At 47.6% G+C, this 26434-nt stretch overlaps 1 protein-coding gene across 1 annotated transcript; it reads right to left on the minus strand.

The window, feature by feature from the left end:
• On the minus strand, nucleotides 1-23459 carry dhx8 (DEAH (Asp-Glu-Ala-His) box polypeptide 8). Its single transcript, XM_080542118.1, has 23 exons — nucleotides 23339-23459; nucleotides 22892-22977; nucleotides 22152-22224; nucleotides 21858-21949; nucleotides 21196-21299; nucleotides 19605-20087; nucleotides 18690-18834; nucleotides 17921-18121; nucleotides 15899-15986; nucleotides 15679-15776; nucleotides 14976-15123; nucleotides 13289-13470; nucleotides 12248-12442; nucleotides 11861-12046; nucleotides 10992-11202; nucleotides 10392-10573; nucleotides 9255-9395; nucleotides 8830-8985; nucleotides 8481-8618; nucleotides 5696-5824; nucleotides 3838-4034; nucleotides 2665-2844; nucleotides 1-1071 (listed from the first exon to the last, which is right to left on the minus strand). Exons 1-23 carry the CDS (start codon nucleotides 23445-23447, stop codon nucleotides 852-854), a joined length of 3744 nt encoding a protein of 1247 aa, XP_080398244.1. The 5' UTR covers nucleotides 23448-23459; the 3' UTR covers nucleotides 1-851.
• Between the last annotated feature and the right edge of the window lie 2975 nt (nucleotides 23460-26434).

A 26434-nucleotide genomic window follows, 5' to 3' on the forward strand; every position in this document is an offset into this window, starting at 1 on the left:
TTGAAAGTCTTTCACAACCAGTAAAGACACAAAAACACAAGACAATTAAGAGCATCACATATTTAGTAAAAAGAGAACTCCACTGTTCATATTCCATTGGCAGGGACAGTTGAAGCAATCACTGAAAGACAATGCTAGTGTACATGCATCCATTTCTTAAGTATAAAGCATCATTAAAAAAAGTTATATTCTTGCCCAAAGCACTTGTGCCCTTAAAACAGAGATTTTCACTGCCTTGTCGAATTGCTCTCCTACTTATTAGATGTCATGTTCTCAACCCTAACCAGTCAACAGGCTGCCTAGAGGCCACAACCGAAATAGGCTAGGTGCACGATCTCCACTACTTCCTGAAAGGCACCTTGCATGAACATATCCTGTCTCACTCTATTGGTTTAATTGATTAATCAGCTGTGCGGTAAACTGTTGGAACACACAGTGTTAGAGCATAGAGTGAGACAGGATATGTTCATGCAAGGTGCCTTTCAGGAAGTAGTGGAGATCGTGCACCTAGCCTATTGGCCTATACAACTGAGAAAAAAAAAAGTCTTTCTTTTGATGCTCATAAAAAGATCTTAAGTATCAGAGGGGAGGAATCATCAGGGGGAGGAAAACATTGACTCATGGACCCAAATGTCTTTGTAGGAACAGCGGCGTAATGACTGACACCTCTGAGAGAACACAACTGCCTCACTGCACCATGAACCAAAACAGATTATGTTAAATAGAAAATAAAAGACAGACAAAAAACATACAATGTACACAAGTCCAACACTAGATTGACAGTGTGTATGTGTGTGTATTAAGTGTGTAAGTGTGTGTGTGTGTGTGTATTAAGTGTGTGTGTGCTGCTCCTAGCGTCTGCGGAAGGCGCGGGAGATCCTCCAGGCGTTGGGCTCTTCGTAGCGGTTGTAGAGCGGCTCCAGACGCTGCTGCTTCTTCTGCTTGCTGAGGCGTGTGGGGTCGGACACCTTGAAGAAGGCCGGGGAGAACTCAACCAGCCAGCGGGGGTCGATGGTGGTCACCTCCCGCATGTACTCCTTAGTGGTCAGCACCAGCTCATGGTACACCACCCTGGGGGAGAAGAGGGGGAGGAGGGGAGGGTTAGGGAAGAGAGAAACAGATAACAGTGTTATTACTCTTTCCGGAACACTTGGCATTGCATATGCCCTTTCCTCCACCAAGGCAGTGTGAGGGTTGGTTCAGAGCCGGTGCCTAATCTCCAATTATTCGCAAAAGATCCGCCTCTCCGCCAGGAAAACTGATTCCAGAGTGGCTCTGACACTTGGCTGGTCTAGAACGAAGAACCACTTACATCAGGGGCTGGATTTATCGTGACTAACCGACCAAGAAATCAGTGTATCATTAATTTATTCGATTTGTTCAACTGCAATGTGATCGATGCCAGTGTAGTCGATGCTAGGTAGCTATTACACTAGAACACTTACATTCAGTGTTAATAATAAGCAAAATGTTACTTTACAATGTTCTTAGAAGGTTTGCAAGTTGACCCAACTGTGAAGCAGCACTGGAACCAGCCCAGAACCAGAACTAGGTTCACTAGCACCAGCCCAGAACTAGAACTAGGTTCGCTAGCACCAGAACTAGAACTAGGTTCACTAGCACCAGAACTAGAACTAGGTTTACTAGCACCAGAACTAGAACTAGGTTCACTAGCACCAGAACTAGAACTAGGTTCACGTTGGTGGAAAGGAGGTAGCTGTTACATGGTCTTGACACTAATCATGATTACTTTAAAAACTGTCTTTGGTCAGCGGTGAAGCTGCTTCAGGCAGATATTCTCCTCAGAACAAAAGATGCAAGATCACATTTATAAGTTTTATATTTACATATTTACATTTTACATATACTTTCAGCTGTTACTGGGTCTACGTAATCTGGTAACTACCAGCATGAGCACACAACACCTTAACTGCTCCTCCTGAGACATCTACTACCCCCCAGCACTGTGTCTCCTGAGACATCTACTACCCCCCAGCACTGTGTCTCCTGAGACATCTACTACCCCCAGCATTGTGTCTCCTGAGACATCTACTACCCCCCAGCACTGTGCCTCCTGAGACATCTACTACCCCCCAGCACTGTGTCTCCTGAGACATCTACTACCCCCCAGCACTGTGTCTCCTGAGACATCTACTACCCCCAGCATTGTGTCTCCTGAGACATCTACTACCCCCCAGCACTGTGCCTCCTGAGACATCTACTACCCCCCAGCACTGTGTCTCCTGAGACAACTACTACCCCCCAGCACTGTGTCTCCTGAGACATCTACCACCCCCCAGCACTGTCTCCTGAGACATCTACTACCCCCCAGCACTGTGTCTCCTAAGATTGCCAAAAATGTAAATGTAAAAAAACCAAAGGGAGTCACCAGAGAGAGAGAGAGAGAGCGAGAGTGAGCTAGAGAGAGAGAGAAAGAGAGAGAGAGAGAGAGAAAGAGAGAGAGAGAAAGCGAGAGAGAGAGAGCGAGAGAGAGAAAGAGAGCGAGAGAGAGAGAGCGAGAGAGAGAGAGCGAGAGCGAGAGAGCGAGAGAGAGAGAAAGAGAGAGAGCGAGAGAGAGCAAGAGAGAGCGAGAGAGAGAGAGAGCGAGAGCGAGAGAGAAAGAGAGAGAGCGAGAGAGAGCGAGAGAGGAAAGCACCAACTCACCACTCAGGCTGTCTGTTGAAGAGGGCGCTGGAGGGGTGGATGTAGACCACCTGCTGGTCTATGAGGGTCCGGTAGCCCTCCTGAGGGTCCTTCTTAGCCGCGTTCCTGAAGAAGCCGCTGCAGATGGCCTTCTGCACGCGCACCGTGGCCTTGCCACACGACACCACGTCCAGCTTGTGTCTGAGGACCAGAGGAGCAAGACGGATTAGGGACGAGACAGAACCATTGATTATTCTAATAATCGTTCCCAAGGGTCAAAGTCGATTTTTAACATAAGTACCGTGGCTGTTAAGAGGCGTCAAACGCTAAGTTGCAGAAAGGTGAAACAGCGATGGGATCTAAAGTTGGAGGGCAGCAGTGCTCCTCAGGTTTGGATGTGAGTAAAACATTTCATTGGTCCCTGTTTTCCGAGAGTCTGAGGCTGGACAGCTATATAAAATGCGCACGCCACTCAAATGCGAGCGCAGGGTATTAGCGGCATGCCTTTTTTCTGTTCTGCATTATTGCTATGTTAGCCTAATTTAAGTATTCAGAAGGAGAGATTCATGAGGATTAATACTAGTATAAATTCGATTTTTCACTGTTAAAGGTGTTTTTCTTTTGGCTTAAGTGATTTCTTGCCGATGTTTGACGGCTGCCTTTGTGAATATCGGCACACAAAGAAGAATCGATTATTCGTTCATAGCACCCACCGATTATTCCAATATGACAACATTTAGTTATGCACATCCCTAAAACGTATTCATGTGTGGATCATTTAATCCTTCATTCTAAGACTACAATGTTAACACTGGTACCAGTGACTGAAGACGGGTGTGTTTGATAACAGAACACAAACTCGCTAGTCAAGCCACATTGCAACGCAATGGAGTTGGTGAGTAATCCCCACTGCTCCCTAGTTAACTAGAACACTACTTTACTTGTTAGCAGGCTCACAAAACAAGCTGTGTTAGCTGACTAGCGATGTGTCGTTGATTTTCAACAACGCGGAGATGTGTTCACATTTTTCGAAAGAAAAGTCTGATAATTACATCGGATCCCGACATGAGGACCAAAGCATTAGAACGTGTCACATAAATGACATCTGGTGATCAACATCTTTGAGATTAGTTTCCATCTCACCTTCTCTCCCCCCCCCCTTCTCTCCCATTCTCTGATGGGTTTCCCCCCTACCTGTCCATGATTCCCAGCATCTGTTTGCGGATGTCCTGGGCTCTGCGCAGGGAGCGTGCCTGGATGAAGTTCTCGTAGCACCAGGGGTTGGAGAACTTGTTGTTCTTCCAGGAGTTGTAGACAGCCAGCAGGGTCAGGTGGTCTCCTTCGGGCTGGTGGAACTTAGCCTTCTTCTGGTCCGCCAGGGCTTGCTTGTCCTGACACACGCAGAAGACAAGATGTTAGATGCTATACCTATAGAGTACAGGAACTGTTATATGCTACATCTACAGAGTGCCAGATGTTAGATGCTATATCTACAGAGTACAATACGTTAGATCATATATCTACAGAGTACAGGGACTGTTAGATGCTATATCTACAGAGGACAAGATGTTAGATGCTATATCGACAGAGTACAGGGACTGTTAGACGCCATATCTATAGAGGACAGGATGTTAGATGCTATACCTACAGAGTACAAGATATTAGATGCTATATTTACAGAGTGGCAGATGTTAGACACCATATCTACAGAGTACGAGATATTAGATGCTATATCTACAGAGTACATGATATTAGATGCTATATCCATAGAGTACAAGATGTTAGATGCTATATCTACAGAGTACAAGATGTTAGATGCTATATCTACAGAGTACAAGATGTTAGATGCTATATCTACAGAGAACAAGATGTTAGATGCTATATCTACAGAGTACAAGATGTTAGATGCTAGTGCAGGGACAGTTATCTGGCTAGCCAAGGCCCGCTTCTCCTTGTAGAGAACCCAATGGACTGTTAGCTTTCTATTGAACCACATCTCCCAACTATCTTACAACGGCCTAAAGCCCAATTTATACTTCTGCCCGGAGCCTACGCCGTAGGCTCACACGCACCTCTCCAAAAATGTAACTACGCGGCAGTGCCTACGCTATGATTACCTGTGGCGTTTGACAGCGGATGATGATAGACATATTTAATGTAAAGTTATCTATAAGAACTGTGATTGGTCCGCTTGGTAGCGTCACATTCCGACTCTCTCGTAAATGTGGAAGCCATGACAGAAATCAATGACAGTTTTTTAATAGTCTTATCAGTCTTATTAATAAAGTAATTACTTATTATAATAATAAATTATCTTAGTTTAATGTCATTTCAATGCATTGACATTTTCTTTGCAAAAACCATAACAAAAAAAACGTTATTATGCCGCTATGAGTACACCGACCAACACGACGCAGACCGACCAACGCAGAACTATAAATTGGGAATACCCTTGCGTAGGCTACGGCGTAGCCGCGGGTAAATTCGACGCAGAAGTATAAATTGGGCTTTAGTTACCACGACAACCACTACAGTCAAAAACCCATCTAAGGTCTGACTCATAAGTGCTTTTCTTAGAGCAACGACAACTTGGAGGGTTTCTTGATAAGTAATATAATACGAGTCCAGGGGTTAGAATTTAGAATTTGTCATTAGCAGACGCTTTTAATCCAAAGAGATTTACAATGACAGATTACAGGGACATTCCCCCTGGAGAAACTGAGGGCTACGTGTCTTACTCAAGGGCACACTAGTGGAGGTGTTTCAGGTGGGGATTCGAACTCACAACCTTCCGATCACCAGTCCAACTCACTATCCGGTAGACCTCCACTATAATAATATTAATACCGGTAGACCTCCACTATAATAATATTAATACATGTCATTTAGCTGACGCTTTTATCCAAAGCGACGTACATTGCAGTGAGTGCATACATTTCAGTGTGTATGGTCCCAGCGGGAATCGAACCCACAACCCACAAAAAGTGTTACTACCAACTGAGCCACAGAGGGCCACTACCCCTACAGCAGGGTTGCTGGGCAGCTGGCGTACCTTGGGTCTGTAGAAGACGTTCTGCACAGACAGCATGGACACAATGGTCAACATCTCCTCACTGCAGCCCAAGTGGACGGACATGATCAGCATCTTACACAGCATGGGCTCCAGAGGGAACTCTGCCATCTGGGGGGGGGGGGGGGAGAAGAGGGAAGAGAAGTATTCAGAGCTTGTATTATCTTTCCACATGACTGTTAAAACACTATGATAGCGGCACTATAACAGCACTACAACAGCATTATAACAGCATTATAGCAGCATTATAACAGCATTATAGCAGCACTATAACAGCATTATAACAGCATTATAACAGCATTATAGCAGCATTATAACAGCATTATAACAGCATTATAACAGCATTATAACTAGGGTTGGGTACCGAAAACCGGTACCGGTATGGTACCGGTTACTTGAACCGAATTGCAACAGAGATTTCGGTGCCTCGTTTCGGTTCCTCTCTCGCCCCCTGGTGTCCGAAACGGACGTCAACCGCACGTGACATCGCCCGTTAAAGTTCCACACAGTGCATGCAATCGAGACTGAATCACTCTCAACACACGCGAGGCGACGCGCTTGCAAAACAGTTTTGTGATTGGTCTGAATTTTGCAGGACATTTGGATTTCAGGAATGCAGCTAGGCACATTTGGACAATACGAGACGCAATATGCGCGGGGCAAAAATAATCTAAAATCATCACGAACAGAACGGCGGAGGTACGGGTAAACAGGGCTTATGTCGGTGTCATCAAAGGTAAAAGTTGGTTTTCTCAGCTGATAATATGCATTACCTTGCTGTTGGTTGTTTACTGAATGCTCCATCTGACTGTCACACTGTGATTTTACTTGTGTAAACAGTTAATGAGTAACGTTAGTAGTGCTGTCCCAAACGACTATTTTTCTAACGATTAATCTAGCGATTATTTTAACGATTATTCGGTTAGTCTAACGACTAATTTATCGATAAGTCTAACGATAATTTTTGTACTGTAAAAAAAAAAAAACTTTTTTGTCTCCACCTCACTGCTATGTTTAGCCAACTTGAATGCCAACATGGCCATTTAGAAGTCTGTCCATCACCACAACACATAGCTAGCTAACGTTACTCTCGCTGCTATGTTATGATTAGCTAAATTGATGCTAACGTAGCATGCGAGCTACGAGCTAGATAACGTACAGTAGGTGCTCGCACCACAATGACAATAGGCTACCGTAGCTAGCCAGCTACATAGCTAACGTTACTAACACCAGAAGACAAGACATACGAACTGTGGTGAGCTACATTGCTTGTGTAACATTAGCTAGTAGCTATCCATTTTCACTCATACACTTAATTGTCTCGCCTGGTAAAATAAAGGTAAAAAAAAAAAAAAAAAAAAAATAATCGTTTTTTTTATTTGCGACTAACCGACGCATATTACGCTAACCGACGTATTGACGTAGTCGGTGACGTCGACGACGTCGAATAATCGTAACAGCCCTAAACGTTAGCCCGTTTTGTGCGTGTACTCTCATGTAGGCCTACTTGTATTGATGAGCTGATAATCTTTCAGTGTGTGTGTGTGTGTGTGTGTATGTGACTGTCAGTCACAAGTTTATATTCTACGAATGTTGTTCAGTGCTGTATGCGCGTTCCCGGTTTTGTGTGTACTTCATATTCAATGAGCTGATTATTTTTGTGTGTGTGTGTGTGTCTTGGGCGTATCTGTCAGTCATATTCAGTGCTGTATGCGGGTTCCCCATGTTCTGCTGCAGCTGTAGCGTCAGGATATGTTGGTATTTGATCACCTTCTATATAAAACATCGCCGCTCGGCATTAATGCCGCATGAAGGCGCTTTTGCGCACCAACAGCTGGGTCCAAGAAGCAAGCCCCACTAAGTAAGTAACTATTTGCCGTCCCCTCAGCCGAAGGCCCGACGAGTAATCCATCACAACAGCGCGGCGACTCCCCTCACGAAAACATTCGGAAAGTATCGTAACTCGTACTTTCATTCCGCGTATTGCGTATCGCACGGTTATCACGGTTATCACGCAGACACGTGAAAATTCAGTCCCGAACGACTCGTCGCTAAAAGGAAAAACAACACCAAGGGACTTCACGTTTCTTTTCTCTGAAGCTTTCAAACGTTCAGACGTTTGTTTTACAGCTTCATTATCGCACCTCGACCCCTGACCCAGGGAATATGGTTGGGAATTCTATTAGAAAAAAGAAAAATAAAGACTTTGTTGCACAATCAAAATAATGAGCTATTTAAAGTGATAGCCTACCTACAACATCCTCTACCATGGTTGAAATTGAGGACAGTGATAACTTACAGCAGTCAAGAGAGCAGTGATGATGATGATTAAGCTTGTAGCATAAATAAATGCTTAGGCTGTAACTTTTTGTTGAAAAGTTGATTTCAGTGTTTACAGAACAGAGCAGTGCTTAAAGAGATGTCCGTTTATTTCAGTGTGTTTAAAGGAGTCTGACAGACTTTCATGCTTAAAGAGCAGTCATTTGATTTTGCATTTGTTTTGCACACAATAATTTGTTCGTTCATCTTTATTTATGAATAAATGTCGTTTTGCTAATATAAGTTATCCATGTATCCCTTTTTCATCCATCCTGTGCTCGGGGAGCACCAAGCAGCATCCCTAGGTGCTCCTCTGAGCACTGGCCCCAAAAAGTTATGTGCACCCCTGATTATAGCAGCATTATAACAGCATTATAACAGCATTATAACAGCATTATAGCAGCATTATAACAGCATTATAACAGTGTTTCATCCTGTCCTCTCTCACCCTGCGTCCGAGGCGGGTCAGTAACCCTTCGTCGTCCAGAGAGCCCAGCGTGTAGAGCTGCTCCATGGCGGTGATGAGAGTCTCCATGGGGGGGGCGTCCATGAAGTCAAACGACAGCAGGTCATTGATGCCCATCGCCTGGAGGGAAGGGGGGGAGAGGTCTGAGCAAACAGTGACATTTGGCTGTGTGTGTGTGTGTGTGCACATGTCTGTGTGCGTGTGTGTACACATGTCTGTGTGTGTATGTCTGAGTGTGTGTGTGTGTGTGTGTACATGTCTGTGTGTGTGTGTACATGTCTGTGTGTGTGTGTGTGTGTACATGTCTGTGTGTGTGTGTGTGTGTGTGTACCTTCAGAGACAGCACGGTACTGGCCAGGTTAGTTCTCTGGATCTCAGGCACGTTGGTGGTCAACATCTCGTCCCTGTAGGCCCTCTCTGTGTACAGCCTGTAGGTCTTCCCAGGGCCCGTCCTGCCTGCCCTGCCTGCCCGCTGCTTAGCCTGGGCCTGGGGGGGGGAGAGAGTGTGAGACATGGGGGTTAGGATGGATTGGAAGACAGTGTGGGTGAATTCAGAAGATGGAGGGAGGAGGGGGAGGATGGGAGGGAGGGAAGGAGGGAGGGAAGGAGGGGGAGAGAGGGAGGGGGGAGGGAGAGGTCAGTGTGGGTGAATTCAGAAGATGGACAACATTTCCATCAGATACGGATACAGATTCAGTGTTACTTTCCCATGATGATGATGATGATGATGATGATGATGATGTAGCGTCAGCCTACCTGAGAGATGGGGGTGACCACCAGTTGGTCGATGCCGGTCTTGGAGTTGTAGACCTTCTGTTTGACGAAGCCGGGGTCCACCACGTAGTAGATGCCGTCGATGGTCAGAGAGGTCTCGGCGATGTTGGTGGCGATGACCACCTGAGGTGGGGAAAATAAACCACCGAAAATGATTCTCTCGGAAATCCAACAATGTGTTGGTAGTGTGACGATCCACGCTTGAATCTATAGTGGGCGCTGTGGCGTCTGTTGTCCTGTGTGGTCTACCATCTCTCTCTGTTCTAGACAAGCCATCAGGTGTGAGTGATTATTCTAATTGTCCCTGGGACTTTAAGGTCATGTCTCACATGGAAGTCCCAATCAGGACCCGGAGAAATTAGTTTGCAACATTGTTGCATACATTATTTCTCTGATTTGCGTTCTCACAGCCCTTCATGTAAACGAAGTAACATACGCAATCGAAGCAACAAACGTGGTAGTTGATTGGTCCGAAAAAATTAAAATTGCCCGTTCGTCCCATTCTTATCCAGATCAACACGCATGCGCTGTTGTTTTCCTATGGACAGCCTCGATGCGTCGTTTCTAATCGGAGCGAAACCACCCTTTTCAAGCGGAGCATCCGTTGGTTCTTTGCTCCGGGAGTGACTTCGAATGCGCGTTCTCACAGCTCCAAACGACGCAGAGCAAAGCTAATTTTATCCTAAACTCAAGTGAAGCAAATGTTCTAGTGAGAACACCCCCTAATGTTCTAGTGAGAACACCCCCTAATGTTCTAGTGAGAACACCTCCTAAGAGTTGTCCAGATTCGTTGACCAGCAGCCGTTGTGTTGTGTTATCATTTTCTTATTCATTTTCGCATTCAACATTTCTATTAATTCATTATCTTCTTTATTAAATAGATTATTAGTGTCAACCATGTGTGGTCTCCCTTTTTGTTATCTTGCCAAGAGCCAGGCAAGCGTAACTTGCAACAGTAGCAACAGTGGCCAAGTCTCCAAAAGTAGAGCATCCTTTCTCTATCTCTCTCTCTCCCTTAAAACGTTTGACTATTGAAAATATGACTTACGCCATTATTTTAAGAAGGTGATATTAAAACTAAATAGAAAGTCAAGTGTGAATGACTCCTTGTGTTCCTACCTTCCTGCTGCCCGGGGGGGCGGGGTCAAAGATGCGCGTCTGCATCTCGCTGGGCAGGGCGGAGTAGACAGGCAGGATGATGAGCTCAGGGACGTCTGGGCCCAGGGACTTCATCCTCTCATACAGGATCTCACACGCCGTGTCGATCTCCTCCTGACCCGTCAGGAACACCAGCACGTCACCTGGGAGGGGGGGGAAGGAGGGGGAGGGAGGGGGAGGGAGGAGGGGGAGGGAGGAGGGAGGAGGGAGGAGGGAGGAGGGAGGAGGGAGAGAGGGGAGGTGAATATCAATCAGTGTCCGACATTTTAAATGTCTGAGGTTCCAGTTCTAATCATGTTTCATGTTTGTGTGTGTGTGTGTGTTACCTGGGGGCTCTGTCAGGTGTGTGTGTGTGTGTGTGTGTGTGTGTGTGTGCGTGTGTGCAAGTGTGCGTGTGTGTGTATGTGTGTTACCTGGGGGCTCTGTCAGGAGTGTGTGTGAGTGTGTGTGTGTGCGTGCAAGTGTGTGTGTGTGTGTGTGTGTGTGTGTGTGTTACCTGGGGGCTCAGTCAGGTGTGTGTGTGTGTGTGTGTGTGTGTGTGTGTGTGAGTGTGTGTGTTACCTGGGGGCTCAGTCAGGTGGATCTGCATGACAGTGATGAGGCTGGCGTCCAGGTAGTCAGTCTCAGGCTCCTTGGTGTACAGCACCTCTACAGGGTAGGTCCTGCCTGGGATGGTGAAGATGGGCGCCTCGTAGAAGTACTGGGAGAACTTGACGGCGTCCAGGGTGGCGGAGGTCACGATCAGCTTCATGTCCGTGCGCTTCTGGACCGTCTGCAGACACCAGAGACCACAACAGTGTGTGAGAGTGTGTGAGAGTGTGTGTGTGAGAGTGTGTGTGAGGGCAAGACAAGTTTGTTTGTGTAGCACATTTCAGACGACAGGGGCAATTCAAAGTGCTTTTACATATAGCCTTAAAAAATACAGAAAAAGGAGGATAGTAAGAAAATAAAAAAAGACAAGAATAGATACATATATATATATAGAAAATGAAGGAAGTGAATCACCAATCCACCAGTCGTAGCAGGAAGAGTAATCGAACTCAGGCCAGGGGCCATTGGCAGTCTTCGTGGTAGAAGAACGTGTTTTTTTTTAAAGTCTTTTAAGAATTGTAAAAATATAGTCTTCATCTGTGTCTGGGACCGTATCTAGGCAACCCAGGCCCTTAGAGACCGTATCCAGGCAACCCAGGCCCTTAGAGACCGTATCTAGGCAACCCAGGCACTTACAGACCGTATCCAGGCAACCCAGGCCCTTAGAGACCGTATCTAGGCAACCCAGGCCCTTAGAGACCGTATCCAGGCGACCCAGGCCCTTAGAGACCGTATCTAGGCAACCCAGGCCCTTAGAGACCGTAACCAGGCGACCCAGGCCCTTAGAGAGCGTATCCAGGCGACCCAGGCCCTTAGAGACCGTATCCAGGCGACCCTACCTTCTTCAGCAGACCAAACAGCACGTCTGTGTGGATGGTCCTCTCGTGGGCCTCGTCCAGCATGATGATGGCGTACTGGCCCAGGTCCGGGTCGATCAGACACTCCCTCAGCAGCATGCCGTCCGTCATGTACTTGATCACCGTCTCCGGGCTGGTGCAGTCCTCGAAACGGATGGTGTAGCCCACCTGGGGGGGGGGGGGGGGGGGGGGGCATGGGGGGGTAATAAATGTTAAACGGACTGACTTATATAGCGGCCTTATTCCAAAGCGCTTTACAACGGCCTCTCATTCACCCACTCACACACATTCACACACCGACAGCACACTCCCTCCTCACCTCCTGTCCCAGACAGCACCCTCCCTCCTCCCTCCCTCCCCCCTCCTCACCTCCTGTCCCAGGCAGCATCCGTACTCCTCAGACACCCTCTTGGCCACGGACATGGCGGCCACACGGCGGGGTTGGGTGCAGCCGATCTTCCCCCGGGTGGTGTATCCCGCCTCCGCCAGGTACTGGGTGATCTGGGTGGTCTTCCCCGAGCCCGTCTCTCCAATCACAATCAGGATCTGGTTGTCATGGACCGCCTGGGGTGGGGGGGGAGAGTAAACAGTAAGAAGTGTGTTGTGTTTAAAAGTGCCTCGTAATGTTTTCGATTGTTGTTTTGATTGTTGCCACTGTTGTATATGTTGATGCCTGTGTCTGTGGTGTCTGTGGGTCACCTCTGAGAGTGTGTGTGGTGTCTGTGGGTCACCTCTGAGGGTGTGTGTGTGGTATCTGTGGGTCACCTCTGAGAGTGTGTGTGTGGTGTCTGTGGGTCACCTCTGAGAGTGTGTGTGTGGTGTCTGTGGGTCACCTCTGAGGGTGTGTGTGTGGTGTCTGTGGGTCACCTCTGAGAGTGTGTGTGTGGTGTCTGTGGGTGACCTCTGAGAGTGTGTGTGGTGTCTGTGGGTCACCTATGAGAGTGTGTGTGTGGTGTCTGTGGGTGACCTCTGAGAGTGTGTGTGGTGTCTGTGGGTCACCTCTGAGAGTGTGTGTGTGGTGTCTGTGGGTCACCTCTGAGAGTGTGTGTGTGGTGTCTGTGGGTCACCTCTGAGGGTGTGTGTGGTGTCTGTGGGTCACCTCTGAGGGTGTGTGTGTGGTGTCTGTGGGTCACCTCTGAGGGTGTGTGTGTGGTGTCTGTGGGTCACCTCTGAGGGTGTGTGTGTGGTGTCTGTGGGTCACCTCTGAGAGTGTGTGTGTGTGGTGTCTGTGGGTCACCTCTGAGAGTGTGTGTGTGGTGTCTGTGGGTCACTTCTGAGGGTGTGTGTGGTGTCTGTGGGTCACCTCTGAGGGTGTGTGTGGTGTCTGTGGGTGACCTCTGAGGGTGTGTGTGGTGTCTGTGGGTGACCTCTGAGCGTGTGTGTGTGTGGTGTCTGTGGGTGACCTCTGACCTGGATCAGCTGCTCCTTCAGCTTGTAGATGGGCAGGCTCTCCCTCTGCTCCAGGATGGTCATGGCGGTCTTCTTGCCGTAGGAGGCCTTGTTGCCTCCGAAGGCGTGCTTCTTCCACTCTGGGATGTCGTTGGGCATCATGCCGATGCCCCGCATGTTGGCGGCAATCTGCCTGCCGTCCACTGTGGAGGGAGGGAGGGAGGGAGGGAAGGTGGGAGAGAGGAAGGGAGGGAGGGAGGGAGGGAGAGAGGAAGGGAGGGAGGGAGGGAAGGAGGGAGGGAGAGAGGGAGGAAGAGAGGGAGGGAGGAAGAGAGGAAGAGAGAGAGAGAGGGAGGGAGGGATGTGGGTTTAATAACCTCATTGTTTAATAAACACTTCTCATTCTCAACATAGTATTTGACCTCCAGTGACCTCCCCTGGGGGGTGAGTCAGACCCGGTCATGTGACCTCCCCTGGGGGGTGGGGGGTGAGTCAGACCCGGTCATATCCGCTATCGCTCGCTAATTCCCCTCCCCTCCTCTCATTCCCTTCCCTCCCCTCTCCTCTCCCTCCCCTCCTCTCCCTCCCCTCCTCCTCTCCTTCCCTCACTCCCTCCCTCCCTCCCTCCTCCTCTTCGTTAGGAGGGCTAACAGACCTCCTCCAGTGCCACTGTGGCCTGTTTCCTCCCAGCGTCTTAACAACATTACCTCCGCGGGCCATGGAAGTAAACACGCTGCATTACTGTTGTTTGTTATTGTTATTATAACGACCGGCCGTCCCTTACTGGAAACCAGACCACCGTCTCTGGCGCCCTGTTCAACCCCCCCCCCCCCGGCTACGACAGCTATGCTAGCAGAGAGGAAGCCTGGAGACTTAAGGCTGCACTGAGTAAAAGGACTGTAAAAGGAGTAAAAGGACTGAGTAAAAGGACTGAGTAAAAGGACTACGGTCATGTTCTCACATGAAAGTCCGAATCAAGATCCGGAGCAAGTGGATGAGTTCGCAACATTGTTGCATAAATTATTTCTCTGATTTGCGTTCTCACAGCCCTTCATGTAAACGAAGTAACATACGCAATCGAAGCAACAGACGTGGTAGTTGATTGGTCAGAAAAAAATAGCCAAATTGCCCGTTGTCCCGCTCTTATCCAGATCAACACGCGTGCGCTGTTGTTTTCCTATGGACTGCCTCAAGCAGCGCTCTCACCAAAAGCGAAGCGAAGCAAAGTGATGGATGCGTCATTTCTAACCGAAGCGAAACCCCCCTTTTAAGCGGAGCATCCGTTGGTTCTTTGCTCCGGGAGCGACATCAAATGCGCGTTCTCACAGCTCCAAACGACGCAGAGCAAAGCGAACTTTATCCTAAACTCCGTTTCAAGTGAAGCAAATGTTCTAGTGAGAACACCCCCTGAGTAAAAGGACTGACTTATATGACTTAAGCCTATATCTCTCCTTATTCCAGAGCTGCTTTACAACGGCCTCTCGTCCGCCTCGTTCACACACACACACACACGACGGCGGCCAAGCTACCACGCGAGGTGCCGGGCCCCGCTCGTCAGGAGCAATTTTGGGTTCGGTGTCTTGCCCCCGAGGACAGCTCGACACGTGGCCAGCCGGGGTTTTCGAACCGCCGATCTGCCGACCGACCGTGCGATGGTTGGACGCCACGTGGTCGGTTCTAGAGAGAGGGGGGGGGGGCCCGTCCTTACCGTCCGGCAGGGGGTCCACCCAGTGCTTGTTGAGGCCCATGGGGATGGAGTCCATCTCGGCCTCGCGCGCCGCCTGCTTCACCTCCCTGCGCTCCTTGGCCAGGGCACTCTGCATCATGGCTGCCTGGGACAGAGACCCGTCTGGGTTCTGAGAGAGAGGGAGGGAGGGAGGGGGGGGAGAGAGAGAGAGAGAGAGAGGGAGGGAGGGAGGGGGAGAGAGAGAGAGAGAGAGAGGGAGGGGGGGAGAGGGAGGGAGAGGGAGGGAGGGGGGGAGAGGGAGAGAGGGGGGGAGAGGGAGGGAAAGAGAGAGAGAGGGAGGGAGAGAGAGAGAGAAAGAGAGAGAGAGAGGGAAGGGGGAGAGAGAGGAAGGGAGGGAGAGAGAGAGAGAGATTATAAAAATGTAAAAAAAAAAAAAGTTTTTCTCTTGAAAATATGACTTAAAAAGAAAAAAAATATATATATATATACTGTATATAAAATTATACCGGTAGATATATATTATAAATTAATATTATTTTAAGAAGGTGATGACACAGAAGTGTGGCAAATCCCGGAATTGCGAAAACATTTTTTAAAAGTTTAAAGTTTAAAAGTGTAAAATGTGCGTAAAGAGTTCTCAGGTCTCACAATGATCACTGACAGGGTCCAATTCAACCTATTATATTCATTCATCATTTGAACCTTTAGTTAGCCAATCACGTACCTTGACGATCTTGACAGGACTCATGTCCATACTCTGCTTTGTGTGTCCTCTCAGGAACGGAGGCTCCTCCTCCACCAGCTCAATCTCCAGGTCCTCGTCTGAGTGACAGGTCAGAGGGCCAATCAACTTCCAGTACACGACAGTCACATCTATGATGTCAGTTCTTCATGAATACATTTGTTGTTGTTGTTGTTGTTGTTGTTGTTGTTGTTAAACATACCTTCTTCATCGTCTACTTTGGGCAGGATGCCGGTCTCCTCATCAAAGTCTGGGAACTCCTCTTTAGAGAGAACGTTGGCAGCAATCATCTGCAGAGAGGAGAGACAGAACATAACAACTAGGGCTGGGTTCAAAAAATCGATTTCCCGATTCTGAATCGATCTTCATTAAATGAGCGATTATCGATTCATAAATCCCGAGATCGATCTTTTTTATTTATTTATTTTTTGCTTGCAGCTTCAACCCGCAACGAGATCTCGTGGCCAGATCTCGCGCTACAAGAATTTATCATATCTCACGCAACGTGAGGTCTCAACACTAAAATCTAAAAACATGGCGATGGCAGGGACACTCAAGTCACCACCAGGCTTAAAGTCAGATGTCTGGGTGCATTTTGGATTTTAAAAATGTGACGATAGAGATGAGCTGGACAAAAGCAAAGTCATATGTAAATAAAAAGTACATTCATGTAACTGCTTTGGAGTCAATTCATTGATATGTTTAACAATGCTACATGTTATAGGGTTCCTTGAACCATTTATAGCATTAGTTCGGAGAATCTCTTTCATATTCAAGCAAAAAATGTATATTGTAACTAGATCGAATCGGAATCGAATCGAATCGAATCGTGAATCGAATCGAATCGGGAGCTGTGAATCGGAATCGAATCGTTTTGGGAAATCAGTGGCGATACCCAGCCCTAATAACAACTGAAACTAAGGCCCAATCCCGATTCTCTTTTCTACCACTTCGGCTCGTTTTGGAGTCACTCGCTTTGGAGACAAGGCCTCCGAACAGAGCCACAAGCTGTAGTGGTTCCCCGGGGGAAATGGGACAACCCTTCACGACGTCATCCGTAGTGTAATGAATGGGTTAATTCATAGTCAGGACAGCGCATGTGCCTTAGAGAGTTCGTGATATACCAGTAGGTGACTGACAGGTGTCGAGAGAACCGAAGTATACTGGTTATACCTTTGTTGAACCCAGACTCAAGTGTCTTATTATTCTATGTCCAAGTGACATTACACGTAGTATCGTAGAAAAGCATTGACGCTCGCGATTCATTCACAACTTGAATGAACTTGAACGCTATCAATCGATCAAACAAGTCATCAAATAAAAAAGAACAATGCTTCATTATCAGACCATGACAGAATAAGCTCTAACCTGTATGAAACCTGTGCTCCTATGCTGCCGGTCTGCACTGATATAAGACAACAGTGCAACAACTTTGCGGCTGAACTTTAGTTACATTTACGGCGTCATATGCCATCAAAGGGAAACATGGAAAAATGCATGAGTTACAGATTTATTTTTATGACGTTACGAAATCCGATGTGACAGGAACGCTGGAGAAACAGCCGCTGTCCACTGCATTAATTAACAACATGTCCTTGATGAGTCTCCCGCTCACTGCCCTCCATCAGAAATGGCACATCCATCGATAATATTTGGCTACATAATAACAACTGCTCGGATTAGATTGCCGGTTGTTTTGGTATAATAACAACTATAGCGTCATATACCACCAAGGGGGGGAAATTCGCGCCTATCATGCTGTCAAACACCACAGGTAATAATTTATTTCTAAATAAACATGATTGTACATCTCTGAAATGTAAATCGCGCACCGATGTATTTCTATGGGGAAGGCTGTGCTTGACACTTCCATGGGACTGACGTCGGGGCAGCGGAACACGCTGTGACAAACGCGCAGATATGAGTGCTCCGGTGTCCTGCTGGCTCCGGTGTCCTGCCCGCTGTCCCGAGCTCGCTGGACTGTGGAACTTTCTATGTTAAGCATAGGCACAGCACCTCGACATAAAAGCGATTTATTTTGTTATGCTTGTTATAAAGAAAGTCAGGTGAGATTTATCAAAATAAGTCTGGATTTTCCTTTTCCAGTGATGTTGTTGGAAAATCCCCCTGCCCCTGAGTTGGCACCGAGCACGCACATGAACAGACACGGACATGGACACACACACACACACACACACACACACACACACACACACACACACACCTGTTTGATCTCCCACTTCTCGGGGTCAGAGATCTTGGTGAGCCTCTTGCGCTCCAGCGTGTCGTCCTCCACCTCGGGGGTGTGGCCCAGGTTCAGGTTGACGGGCCGGTCGGGGTTCCTCATGGCCGTCTCCTCCCCCTCAGGGCCCATGTTCCTCCTCCTGTTGGGGTTCAGGTCCTCCCCCGTCTCCTGGTCCACATCCTGGCAGGGAGGGAGGGAGGGGGGGAGGGAGGGAGGGGGGGCAAGGTCGTTTTGTCAGTTTCAAGTATGATGTGCTATTGTAGATGACACTTTCTTAAGGCAGGGTTTTGGACTCTTTATTTGGTAGAAGGCTACGTTTTATCTTGTAGGAATCTAGCATTTCACACTGATAAGACTGCCTAGAAAACTGTGTAAGAGAGGCCATAAACTTAGTTTCAAGTGTGATGATCTATTTACCTTAGCTTGGTTCCGTATACAGCTCGTTGGTGGACACAGCCTAAGTTAACTTATCTAGCCAGCTAGCTAACGCTATAACGCTGAACTGCTTGAACCTGCTGAAAACCTTGAGGTCCGGTTAAGCTAACGTAGCTAAGCTAGCTAGCCTAATAGCTTACGTTTAATATAGACTCTGTGTAGAAGCTTCTCTGACACGTAATACAATAACTTTATCAAAACAAAACTACAGAGCTAGTATTGTCAGTCCAATAGTACTATAGGAATAGTTAAGGAGATTCGTCTGTCACCTGAATTTAAAAAGTAAGAACAGGGTCAGGTTATGTTGTCTCACCTTCATGCTGAGGCTGGTCTTGGAGCCGGTGAAGGACAGCACCTTGATCTTGACCTTCTGACCTTTGCTGACCACGTCTGCCACGTTGGCCACGCGGCCCTCCCTGCGCAGCTCAGAGATGTGGACCAGACCCTCCCAGCGCTTCCTGCAACACACACCAAACACAACCACCTGAGCTGAAGCTGCTAAAACACAACCACCTGAGCTGAAGCTCCTGAAACACAAGGACTTGAGCTAAAGTTCCTAAAACACAAGGACTTGAGCTAAAGTTCCTAAAACACAAGGACTTGAGCTAAAGTACCTAAAACACAAGGACTTGAGCTAAAGTTCCTAAAACACAAGGACTTGAGCTAAAGTTCCTAAAACACAAGGACTTGAGCTAAAGTTCCTAAAACACAAGGACTTGAGCTAAAGTTCCTAAAACACAAGGACTTGAGCTGAAGCTCCTAAAACACAAGGAACAAGATCACACGTTTTCTAAAACTCACCTACGGAGGGGGGAACAGAGGAAGGAAGGTTGGATACATGCTTCCACTTCCTACCGTGATGTTTTGCAACAGTTATGAATAAACACTAACACTTCCATCCATGTCTTTTTTTAAATTAATTTCTATTATCTTATTAACATGTTATATATTTATATATCTATTCTTTATTCATTTTACTTTTATTTTTTAATCAGTTTACTATTCTCCTCTTGACGTATCTTTTTTTAATGCTGTATGTAAAGCACTTTGAATTGCCCCTGTTGTATGAAAATATCCAAATAAATTTGCCTTGCCCATCACATTAGCCCTGGTTTCTTCCAACAGTCTCTACTGGTAGGAGCCCATGTTCACCCCCACCCTTCACTGAATGAGTGATGACACTGTCGTTCCATCACAACAAGGCGTTTCATTGTGCCGTCGTACTGACCTGAGTCCCTCCAGCTGCACGAAGCAGCCGAACTGCATGATGCTGGTGATCTTCCCGTTGTAGATGTCCCCGACGGAGGGCTCCTCGGGGGGCGGGCGGTCCACGTGCTTGTCCTTCCAGCCCTTGTCCTCGTCCTGCTCCTTCTCCCGGTCCCTGCGGGGGCTGGGCCTACGGGGGCTGGGCGTGCGGCTGCGGTCGGTCCAGCGGGACACCCGCTTCTTGCCGCGATCGCGCTGCCTGCTGTCCCCTCGGTCCCTGTCGTGGTCACGGTCCCTGTCCCCTCGGTCCCTGTCGTTGTCACGGTCCCTGTCCCCTCTGTCCCTGTCGTTGTCACGGTCCCTGTCGTGGTCGCGGTCTCTGTGCCGGTCCCTGGAGCGAGATCTAGAGCGCGAGCGGGAGCGTGAGCGGTGGCGTCTCCTACGGTCTCTGTCGCGGTCTCGGCTCCTGCTGCGACTCCTGCTGTGGTGCCGCTTCTTGTCGGACCTGAGATCAGATTAGAGCCGGAGGGACGGTTACAAACACCCCTGCTCAACCAAGGAGGGTCGAGGGCCGGTTTGGAGCCGCTGTCTAATCTCAAATCAGTTCTTCGTGTTTCGACAGTAAAAGAACCGGCTCTCTGCCAGGAAAACTGGTTCCAGAGTGGCTCCGACACTTGGCTGGTCTAGAACCAAGAACCACTTACGTCAGGGGCTGGGGGGGGGGCGGGATTATCGTGACTAACTGACCAAGAAATCAGTTTGTCATTAATTTATTCAATTTGTTTAACTGCAATGTGATCGATACCAGCGTAGTCGATGCTAGGTAGCTAGCTGTATCGCCCTAGCGAGCTAAAAGAGGTAAAAGAGATGCCAGAAAGCAGACCATACTGTTGTCACAAGCAAACACTTGTGGCATTCTACCTTTACACCAACATATACATTTACATTTTTACCATTTAGCAGATGCTTTTATCCAAAGCGACATGCAATTAGATTATAGGGACATTCCCCCTGGAGTAATTTAGGGATAAGTGCCTTACTCAAGGACACACTAGTGGTGGTGTTCCCAGGTGGGATTTGAACTCATGACCTTCTGATCACCAGTCCAACTCTATCTGCTAGGGTAGGCCACCACTATCCCGCTATATGAAGATATACCTATGAAGAATGAACCACTGATCAAACACATTTGGAACAAAGTCTGACTTATTTGTGCATAGGACTTGCATAGACGAGGATGCTAGACGACGAGGTCTGGCTATTCATATCCAATTGAAACACTAACGCAATGACAGTAAAGTAAATATGTTGTTTCAAGATAACTCATTACAACTTTGGCATTTAGCAGACGCCTACATCCGTCTAAGTAAGTGAATCATCTATCCATCAGTCATAGCAAGAAAAAGCAATCTATGCTATGGCCAGGGGCCATTGGCAGCCATAATGCTAGAGGAAGGAAGGATTAAGATGTCGTATTTTGTTTTACAGTAGAGAAACTGTACATGGGGGGGGGTAAAGGGGATGAAGAGGTCCTAGGAGGGACAGTTAAGGTGTAGCCTGAAGAACTCTATGCACTTAGCCACTGAGTGTGATGAGTAAGATGTCCTCTTTACCTGCTGCTCTTGGAGTCCTCCTGGTCTCTGCTCACGCTGGGCATGAACATCTCCAGCTCTTTCATGGCATCGTCTGCTACCTTCAGATCATCTTCATCCAGGATCTAGGAGACGAGATGAGAGAGAAGCTCTGATGACAATATGTAACAGATTTCAAAGTCATGATAATTACACAAAAAACGTATATAGGCTGACACTAGTCAATCACAAACACTATTGGTATTAGTGTGAGTGGCTTCGTTTACAGTGCAAACCACCCTCTCCCCCCCCCCCCCCCCCCTTCCATGAACATCCCAATCCCCTGACTTAGTTTATGGAAATAGGTTAGATTTCTCAAGCTCACATACTGGACTGCACGTATATAGCGCCTTATTCCAAAGCGCTTTACAATGGCCTCTCATTCACCCACTCACACACACATTCACACACCGACGGCGGCAAGCTACCATCCAAGGCGCCCCGGCCGCGCTCATTGCGGGAGCAATTTAGGGTTCCGTGTCTTGCCCAAGAACACCCCGACACGACACCCCGACACGTGGCCAGCCGGGGATTGAACCGCCGACCTTGAGATAATTAGATGCCGGCTCTACCTCCTGAGCCACAGCCGCCCCCCACATACTCAAAGCCAACATCAACGCCTCGTCTGTTATGAGACGCCTTACCTTGGGAATGGCATCGTTGGCTCGGCACAACGCAGGGAACAACTCCTTCAGCTTCTCCTTCTCGTTCTTCTGTTTCACCGCAGGCTCGTAGCCTGACAGAGACAAGGAACAGAACACCATCAATGTCAGAAGCGCAGTATGAACAATAACATCTGTGTCTATGGTAGTAGCATTGCTATAATATATGTACAGCGACATAGAGGTAAGACACGGCGTGAAAAGCATACTAAATTGTAATCTAGATATCAGAATTAGTGTTACACCCGGGTAAGATCTACAAAAAGCTACATTTACCTTTGCTTGAAGAAGCTTTGGGTGGAGGTCGCATGGTTTGAATAAGCCTGAGCAGATTGCCGACGAGAGAATCCTGTAAGAGAGAGAAAGTCACCATCAGTCACCATATCACGTCCATCTGTCAACACATATGTAACTATGGTGAAGTTAGGACTGTCTTTATGTAACCATGGTGAAGTTAGGCCTGTCTTGTAACCATGGCGAAGTTAGGCCTGTCTTGTAACCATGGCGAAGTTAGGCCTGTCTTGTAACCATGGTGAAGTTAGGCCTGTCTTGTAACCATGGTGAAGTTAGGCCTGTCTTGTAACTATGGTGAAGTTAGGCCTGTCTCTATGTAACTATGGTGAAGTTAGGCCTGTCTCTATGTAACTATGTTGAAGTTAGGCCTGTCTCTATGTAACTATGGTGAAGTTAGGCCTGTCTTTATGTAACTATGGTGAAGTTAGGCCTGTCTCTATGTAACTATGGTGAAGTTAGGCCTGTCTCTATGTAACTATGGTGAAGTTAGGCCTGTCTCTATGTAACTATGGTGAAGTTAGGCCTGTCTCTATGTAACTATGGTGAAGTTAGGCCTGTCTCTATGTAACCATGGTGAAGTTAGGCCTGTCTCTATGTAACTATGGTGAAGTTAGGCCTGTCTCTATGTAACCATGGTGAAGTTAGGCCTGTCTCTATGTAACCATGGTGAAGTTAGGCCTGTCTCTATGTAACCATGGTGAAGTTAGGCCTGTCTTACTTACTGTGAACTCTGCTCCATTTTTCAACAGAAGTGATTTGAAGCCGTCGAAGGTGGGCTGCTTCTCCGCCAGGCAGATGACGAACTCAGCTACGTCATCAGATGAAACAGTAGTGTGATTAATGACGTCACTGGACAGAAACCACCATCACACAGGTATGTTAGCTTAGCTCGTTGTTAGCTGAACCAAGCTAGCACAACAACAACAACACACTGGCTCCATGTAGCTGATGTTATTAATCACATTCAAAAGAGACTCGGACGTACAATCATGTATAAAAACGATTCTTTGGAAGTTAATAAAAGCAATATTTAGCTACACATTCGTAACATAACATCACGTACTGAACCCATTGTTAGCCAGTTAGCCAGTTAGCCGGTTAGCCACGTCGAGCTACCAAACGCGTTACGCTTGTTTAAACCCTTTTAGTTGACATGTTAGTTTACATACCGAGGTCTTTATCGGTTATTCCCAAATGGTTGTCCAGTTCCGTGCACACTTTAGACACCAGAGACAGGTACTCGAGCTGTTTCAGCTCGTCAACACCGATGTCCGCCATCCTCCGCGGCGTGTGTCGGGTTCAGAACACGCACACAACAACAGACGGCTCCGAGGGAACCGTGCGGCTTCCGTATATGTAGTTCTTCGGTTCTGTCGCTTGGAGGCGCTACAACCATTGCGTAACATTTGAAATACTGTACTTTATAGGCAACTGTATGGGACGAGTAGTTCATTGTTTTTGCTGCTTTCTTTTGAGCTATGTGCTATACAAATAAACCTGCCTTGCCTTGCCGACGCATGCTCGAGAACATGGCGCAATAGGCCTTCGGTCTGTGCTTGGGTTTGTTTGCAGTACTAGTTGGATGAAAGCAAATGTATCTCATCGTGGTCTCGTCTGATCATAGTGAATATTGCAGACCCAGTAAGATAAGGTGACCAGATTTCTCATATGCAATCTGGGGACATTTCCAACTTTTTAGGAAAAATGTATACATTTTATCATGATGAAATACAGAAACGGGGACAATTGCTGTTTCATTTATTTTGACCTTATTTTGACCAATGTATACACATTCAAGCAAGAATACTCAAGTGTAACAACTGGAATGTGCCTCTCAACATTAGTGTCAGTGTACTGTAAGTGGTATTAAAAGTAATTCTTAGAACTGTTCAGGTTGACGAGCCAACCATCAACCAAGCGGGGGGTCTGGGGGTTCTCCCCCAGAAAAAAAGAGGATTTAACACTTAATTTCCTGCATTCTGGTGAATTTGTACACACTATTGTGCTTTTTATGCCCATTTTTATCTCCACTACCCTACTCATACTTTAAGCCTAACATAATGTTTAAGCCTAACATAAGACTAATGATGTTGTCAAAATTCTGTATATTGTATTGTATTTTTATTAATAATTTAAAACAACTTTATACACCCACTGCATATATTTCATTGTATTATCTTATTAATAATAATAGCCACCAGGGCACCCCATAAGCTCTTCTCCACTAGTCTGATTAGATTGAACTATTCCAATTCCAGGACTGCAGCACAGAGCATAGGTGTTAAATGTTAATGGGGAACAATCACTGAATCGTGGCTGAAATGATTCCTATTGAACATTCTGGTGCTTACTGTCATCAAGATTCACAGCACTTACCACCGTTTATTCAGCAGGTAAAGTTTGGCGGGCGGCTGATGCACTTGGAGGACCCCAAGTGGAGGACACCAAGTGCACCAAGTGAAAAAAATAAATAAAAATGAAATGCTTGAAACGGGGACTTTTCCGGGAAATCGGGGGCGTCTGGTCACCGTACAGTAAGATCACTTTACACAGTGGCTGTGTTCCTACACGCCTTCTTGCAGCACCCTATCTAGAGCATATATATCAAGGACAGTGTACACTCTAGAATCTCGAACAGTGTTTCTGTGATGAAGCCTAAGTGAGTAAAAGACGGCGCTGTTGACTAAGCGTCTAGGTCTGTATCGCGTGGTCTTGTCTTTTTCATTTCATCCTGAGGCATGCATGACTTCATGGGCTCCAAATGTATAATAACAATCCATAAATGACTCATGAGCCTCCGTACATCCTGTGTGACCTGATGAGAGGCCTAGCTGCAGCTCGGCTCACACAGCCCCTCGATTACAGGGCCCGGCAGACTTTGTGGTCTAGTAAATCTCACTGTGAGTACTGCAGGCCCTCGGAGTACTGTAGGCCTCTGGAAATGTGGCTTTGTTTATGTGTCCGGGACTCCCAATTATAAGCCAATTATACAAAGGACTGAGCTCCGTCTAGAAGGGAGACCTGTATTTTCGCTGCTCTCTCTCTGCTCTCTCTCTCTCTCTCTATCTCCCCCCTTTCTCTCTCTCTATCTTCCCCCTTTCTCTCTCTCTCTATCTCCCCCCTTTCTCTCTCTCTCTATCTCTCCCCTTTCTCTCTCTCTCTATCTCTCCCCTTTCTCTCTCTCTATCTCCCCCCTTTCCCTCTCTCTCTCTCCCCCGCCCTCTCTCTCTGTTATGTAAGATGACTGCGAGAGGATATCAGCGTGATGTAAGCTGACAGGCGCTGCATCCTTCCTGCCCATTCTGGTGTAACCCTGACCCAGTCCCGTGAGTCTCCCCTCCTCCCCTGTCTGCTCTGCCTGTCTGCTCACCCTCTCTCTCTCTGCACTGCCCAGGCGGGGCGGGCGGGGGGGGGGGGCCCGTACAGTCTCACTGGCGACTCCCCGCTGTGGCCCCCTGGCTCTAAGCTCCTTATGCCCCTAACCCATTCATAAATACACACACACACACACACACGCACGCACGCGCACGCACGCGCACGCACACGCACGCACACACACACACACACACACGCACACACACTCTGCACATCTGTACTGAACTAAATCACTGCTATGACAGCTTTTGGGTCTTTTTATCCTTTTCGGGTTTTTTCTTCTTTTTACAAGAAGTGCCGTCTCCCTCTCTCCCACTCTCAGAGGGTTTTAGGAGAGTTGAATTGTGATGCTGAGTCGCCCAGCCGCCGCCCGCCTGCCCTCCGTTTTTAAAGCCTTTTATTTGCCCTGCCATCTCTGTAAACCCTCTCCGTTCCCTCTTCCTCTCCCCCTCTCTCTCCCCCTCTTCTCTCATACTCTTTTTCCTCAGCGGAGGATCCCTTTATTCTCTCTTTATCCATCGCCGACCCTTGACCTCCCTGCTCAGGTCTCAAGCATTGGCTCTTACAATCATCTCCCACTCCCCATGAGAGAGAGAGAGAGAGGGGGGGGGGGGGGGGGTCAGGGGCCCCTCTCATGTCCTCACCTGACCTGCCTGAGTGGAACTGAGGAGATGGGGGGGGGGGGCACTTATAGACATTAGTCACCAATAGACATTATATATGTTCAAATTGCTGGGTACATGTGTGTGAGTATGTGTGTATGAGAGAGAGAGAGAGAGAGAGAGAGAGAGAGAGAGAGAGAGAGAGAGAGAGAGAGAGAGAGAGAGAGAGAGAGAGAGAGAGAGAGAGAAGGGACATGGGGTGGAAGGGGGGTAGGCAGTCCTCTCTCT

The sequence above is a fragment of the Nansenia antarctica genome, assembly GCF_963989245.1.
Source record: "Nansenia antarctica genome assembly, chromosome: 11".
In the NCBI taxonomy this organism is placed as follows: domain Eukaryota; kingdom Metazoa; phylum Chordata; class Actinopteri; order Argentiniformes; family Microstomatidae; genus Nansenia; species Nansenia antarctica.